The sequence below is a fragment of the Palaemon carinicauda genome, chromosome 29 (assembly GCF_036898095.1).
Source record: "Palaemon carinicauda isolate YSFRI2023 chromosome 29, ASM3689809v2, whole genome shotgun sequence".
NCBI classification, from domain to species: domain Eukaryota; kingdom Metazoa; phylum Arthropoda; class Malacostraca; order Decapoda; family Palaemonidae; genus Palaemon; species Palaemon carinicauda.
The window spans coordinates 24,295,496-24,301,710 of NC_090753.1; the positions used below are offsets into that span (position 1 = coordinate 24,295,496).

At 38.9% G+C, this 6,215-nt stretch overlaps 1 protein-coding gene across 1 annotated transcript; it reads right to left on the reverse strand.

The window, feature by feature from the left end:
- Positions 1 to 704: 704 nt before the first annotated feature.
- Positions 705 to 1,184, reverse strand: LOC137622451 (salivary glue protein Sgs-3-like). Its single transcript, XM_068353057.1, has one exon. It carries the CDS (start codon positions 1,182 to 1,184, stop codon positions 705 to 707), a length of 480 nt encoding a protein of 159 aa, XP_068209158.1.
- Between the last annotated feature and the right edge of the window lie 5,031 nt (positions 1,185 to 6,215).

Genomic DNA, 6,215 nt, shown 5'->3' on the forward strand with positions numbered 1-6,215 from the left:
TAACATTGAAAATATTTGATAATAAATACCCGAAATCCTTAATAACACTGAAATAGCTGAACTAATTTGTCCATGGAGGTGATAACGATAATAGTACTTAGAATATTTCCTTAATTGATCACTGGTGAAAAGGGAAAGGTAAACTTATTGTTTTCCTAAAAGGGATTTCATATGTTTTTAACACTATATGATATATTTTGGGTTATGAAATTACTCACGTTGACTATTTATGAGTTCTCTCTCTCTCTCTCTCTCTCTCTCTCTCTCTCTCTCTCTCTCTACAGATTCCCAATGGTAGGCTACCTCTCGCAAAGTGCTTAGGGTAACTGACTATGATTGGCAAATTAAAACATTATTATTATTATTATTATTATTATTATTATTATTATTATTATTATTATTATTATTATTATTATTATTGTTGTTGTTTTTAACTAAGATATAGCCATCATTGGAAAAGCAGGATGATATAACCACAAGCGCTTCAAAAGGGAATGAGAGGACAGTTAGGAGAAGAAAAAAAGGATATAAATAAACTACAAGCAATTAATGAACATTTTGAATAAATCTTTGTTTAAAAACACTAACAACATTAAGATAGATCTTTCCTTGGTCATTTCATCCTTTGTCACAGCATTCTTTGACACAGCATCCTTAATTTCAGCCTCGTTTGTCACGGCATCGTCTATCAAATCAACCTTTATTTAAGCCTCCTTGGTCACAAATGCATTTGTCATAACGGCCTTCATTACTGCATTTGTTGTCAGTGCTTCCTTTGTCACAGCACCATTGGCCACAGCATCCTTTGTCAGTGCTTCCTTTGTCACATCGTTGGTCATAGCACCTATTGTCAGTGCTTCCTTTGTCACATCATCTTTGGTCACAACATCTGTTGTCAGTGTTTCCTCAGTCACATCATCTATTGCTACAGTATCCTTTTTCAGTGCTTTCTTTGTCACATCATCTTTGGTCACGGCATCCTTTGTCAGTGCTTCGTTTGTCACATCATCTTTGGTCACAAAATCTATTGCCAGCGCTTCTTTGGTCACACCATCTTCGGTGACAGCATCTGTTGTCACTTCGTCCTTTGTCACATCATATATTGTCAAAGCATCCTTTGTTATTACTTCCTTTGTCACACCATCACTTGTCACAATATCCTTAGCAAGTAATTCTTTTGTCATTATTCCCTTGTCACAGCATCTGTTGTCACATCTTCCTTGGCCAGGTCTTCGTTTATCACATTATCTTTGGTCACAGCATCTTCTGTCACATCTTATGTTACAGCATCCTTTATCTTAGCATCTTCTCAGAAGCCACTAAATTGAAATGAGCGTGTGTCAAATGTTCCCATAATGGATTCGAGATGTCCCCCAAATAATTCAGGTGTTGAGTATTTACCCTAATGATTCCATATGCATGGAGAGAGAGAGAGAGAGAGAGAGAGAGAGAGAGAGAGAGAGAGAGAGAGAGAGACGGGGAATGGATATATTTTTGTTAGATGTTTTCCAAATAATTTCACCCATTTCTCCCATAGACAAAACAAAAGAGATTTTTGAACTGTAAACTATCCATCCAACCCCAAAAGAATGAATATGGCTCAAATTCCTATCCAGCGTCTGGAAATTTATATTTAATTTCAAACGACTGATCCAGGAAATTGCAAAAATCAGTTGAATGTGTCAGGGAACATGTTTTAGAAAATAAAGTCCCTTTTTTCCCAGGCCGGCAATCAACAATACATTGCATCAACAGGTTATGACAGTATATCTACAGGGAAAGTTTATATATGATTGTTCGTGACATTTAATTATGTTTGTGAATGGATGAAAGAGAGAATATCCACTAGTCGGAATGAGCGAATGGGTGTAAAAATGAGATGTATCAACAATGTAAGTTTATTTAAAATAATGTGAGATTCCGGAATACTAAATGAAAAAGAAAAATAATATATTTGAACTAGTAAGATTGACTTGACAGGGATTAAAGATATAATAGAATTAAGCTTCCTTTAGATGCTAATCTTTAAAGGAGATGAGTACGAAGGAGCATTGGGATATAGCGTTCCCAATGAAGAATTTAGACAGGAAATTAGAACGCAAGAATTGGAAAATAAGTTAGATAATTTACAGCAGTTAATAAACAGACTGTTGGTGGAACGAGAACAGGAGCGGCGTGCAAGCACAGCATATCCGACGTATATAAACAAAGTTCAAACGCACACAAGTGAAAGTACACATGCACAGCCGAGTGAAGATACGCATATTGTAGTTTGAAAGTTGTCAGAACTCCAGGCAAGTGTTAGGCCTTTCGATGATCAACGGCCTAAAGAAGGTTTTCAATCAAGTGAAGTGTTTTTAAGAGACTTTGAAGTAGCCACATATGGGTGGTCGGAAAAAGAGAAAGCTATTCAAATAATTAGATTGCTGAAAGATGCTCCAGCAATGGAAATAACGTGTTGACCATAAGAAAGTTTAAGAAGTTATACTGAAATAAAATGACGTTTAATTGAGAAGTATGCCTTGCCTGATGCGAGAAAGGGAGACCTAAAAGAAAATTACAAACCCAAAATAGGGGAAGGTGATTCCGTTCTTAGTTTTGCAACTCGCATTTTTCGGGATTGCGATTTGTTTGCTACCCGGAGTGCCAATCTCCCAGAAGGTGATAAAAAGGCAATTGCCCTTAAACATATTTACAGATTAGTAAACCCATATTTATGTGGTTATTTTTTCGATGACAATCTCTCGTTAGCAGACGTAGCAAGTGCGATACAAAAAATTTTAGACAGTTTGTCAGAAGAAAAAAGGACTGGGAATAACGGGGCCGATTGCGAGAAGCTGGCAGTCATAGGAGGAAGCCGACCCCCTAAGAGAGGTAAGGGGGAATGCAGTCAGCAGAGTAGCAGGGTCTTCAGATGTTGGAACCGTGTGGGAGAGGGGCACCGACGAGTGGAGTGTCCCACCCAAGGATTCCCCTGCTGTTACACAGGTCAGACCTACGGTCATATATTTTGAGAGTGCCCAGCAAAAAACGCTCAGGGCAGGCGGGATGGGGGACACGCATACCTCCCCCTGCCCAAAGGGAAAGGAAACAGAGGAACGGGGGGGCGAGGGAGCTCGATGATCCCCGCATGACATCACAAGCAGTGACGACAGACGTGACGGAGCAGGCACTGGGACCTCCATCGGTACCCCCCGACCTCACCCACGCAGCACTAGGGAGAGGACCATGGGGTAGCGGCATGGCAGGTGAGGTTATCGGCCCGTATCCCATATCTAGTAATGGCCGGCTGGGAATGTTAGCAGTTACGATCGACCTGCAAGATAAATCCATCCGAGCGCTGATTGAAATGGGAGCCAGTGTTTTATTGATTGAAAAAAAAAAATCTCCCCAAATCCACTACAGCCAGCGGCATCCATTATTCTTGACACGCCAGCAGGAAATAAACTACACATAAACCATAAATCAATCGTCCAGTTTAAGGTGGGGTGTGTGAAGTACACACATGATTATTTTGTCTTGTCTACCTTTGGAATTATTATTATTATTATTATTATTATTATTATTATTATTATTATTATTATTATTATTATTATTAAACAGGTAACAACGTCAAAACAGATATTTCTTATATAAACTATTAACAACATCAAAAACAGATATGTCATATTTAAACTATAAAAAGACTCATGTCAGCCTGGTCAACATGAAAACATTTGTTCCAGCTTTGAACTTTTGAAGTTCTACTGATTCAACTACCCGGTTAGGAAGATCATTCCACAACTTGGTGATAGCTGTAATAAAACTTCTAGAATACTGTGTAGTATTAAGTCTCATGATGGAGAAGACCTGGCTATTAAAATTAACTCCAAGAATCGAGGCTCTCTTAGGAATAGGCTTTATATCTAATAATCAAATGTGTATTTTTTTGGGAAAAGATACAATAACAGTAAAAGCAGGAGGGTACATTTGCAGATAGAAAGTCATGAGACAGTAAGAGCGTGTGTTAGCTCGGAGAGACTATTAAGTATGGTAACAGCTGTACCTGAGAGAGGAGAAGTGTTGTCCCCCCAGACCCTTACAAGCATATCTGTGACCCCGTGTCGCCCTCTTACAGATGGAAACAAGTTAGTTGTTAAACCCCATGACAATTGGGCCCATATGATATTAGAGGGCTTGACATAAATTAAAGAGAACAGAGCTGATTTAACAATAGTTAGTTTGTCAAAAAAAGAGTAGTGGCAGGAGAGGGGAAACCACCTCGTCGACTCCCTATATACCTAAGGAGGGTAATATTAATTCTAATTATGTTTCAGGTGATAGGGATGTGGGTAGAGTCCAAGGAGGTCCTCCTCCCCCTAAAGTTCTTGCTAATAGAGACTTCCCAGGTGGGGGAAATAACAGGTATAATGAAAATAGAAGCTTAGGTCGTAAAGGAAGCTGTTTTTGTTGCAACAAGCCTGGTCGTTTCCTAAACCAGTGTAATGCTCATAGGATTTACCTACAAGGCAATAATCAAAGTCCTATAGCCTTGGTTAATGATAAGTCAGATGTTAGTAGGAGTAGTCCTGTAGACTGACCTGTAGTAGATAGGAGTAGTTTAGTAAATAGTAGTAAGCCTAATGCTCCCAATCCCCAATAGTGACAACAGTAGCCTGGGTGCTACATATCAATTGAGAAGAATTAAAACTTTCTTGTTGAGATGTATTCTGGAGTTACACAAGTGTTAGTTGTTCTTCTGCTCCTGAATGAACGTACTAGTGCTGGAACTCTGGGACTCTGTAATTCTTGGTTCTCTGGACCAATAATAATGACCCCAGGCTCAAGCTTTGGTTCTAGTACAGGTGGAAACTTATTTGTATCTGGTAACACTGGATCTTTTGGAACAAGCTCAAACCTTGGCTCTGGTTCCGGGAAAAACGTTGGATCCTCTAATACAAGAGTTGGGCTTGCAGCTCCAGCTGGTGTTGATATAGGGGGCTCGATAATAGGAGGTAGCAGTGGTCAGGGTAGCTTTTCCCAAGGCTCTAAATTCACCAAGGAATAATCTGTAACTGGATGGCAAGGTCCTTCAGGTCCAGGTAATTTGTTTGTAAACCATGGCCATCCAGGAACTTCTTCTGGACAATCTGTCTGTGGTACAGGTATACAGTTTATAAATCCAGGACCAGTTGGTCAAGGTGCTTCTGGATATGGAAAGTCTAGTGGGTCTGGTTTTGGGTTTACCCAAAATCAGGGGTCAAGTGGGTACTTTTCTGGAAAGTGATTGGAGGTACAGATAGCTTTTTAGATAAAGTTTAGGAGGTTTCTTTGATTGGTATACACTCTAATGTATTATAGAGGTTCCCCTAAATTAATTATTGATTTGTCCCGATATACTAAGACTTTTGATTGTATAATAATATATATGACTTTTTGGACTATAATGTCAGTGTATTTTAGGTTAAGCTGTATGTCGGTGCGGGTACCTGTAAGTATATTTAGGTTTAGCTAGGTAGGTTTCTTTCTATAGAATTGGATTTTTTTTTTTGACGAAGTACGCTAATATTGGATCTTTAAAATGAATGTAAGCTATATAAAGCTTTTGGCTTGTATTCTTTAGGGGTACTTTCGATTTGGTTTTAGGTTTATTGTTTCGCCATTGTACTTATTGTTCTTACTTTACAGGTGCATTTCCATTTGTATATAAAAAGAGAATAATTTTTGTTTAATTTTTTTTTTATGGGAAAGGTATTATGCATTAACGTAATTTTTGCTTTTGGTTACGCCAGCCTTATTACTGCATTTTTGTTTCATGTAAAATTAGCATAAGAATTAGTTAATAAGAATTTAATGGTAAATATATTTTTTTTTCTTTTGAAATGCATTTTTAACCTTCTCCCCGTTCGCTTAAAGATTTATAAGTGTCTAGTTTTTGTTTCTTTTCTGTGTTTTTCGAGTCCTTGGTGAGAAGAGACACCTGTGTTTACGTGCAAAGAACTCTTTGTTTGAAGACACAGTTTAAGCTCGACGCTCCCCGGACCTACTGCAGCAGCTGGCTTATGTGAGCTTTTCAGTGGATTGCCACACCAACGTTTGACGGCTTTTAGCAGGTGCATTTCTGCCACCTGTGGTGATTTGCAATTCCTGTGTATTTTCTTCTGGGGTCCGCAGCGCCGACGTAGGAATCCTGGCTTCAAGGTGGACGCGGGAGAGACACCGGCGTCAACGCATCC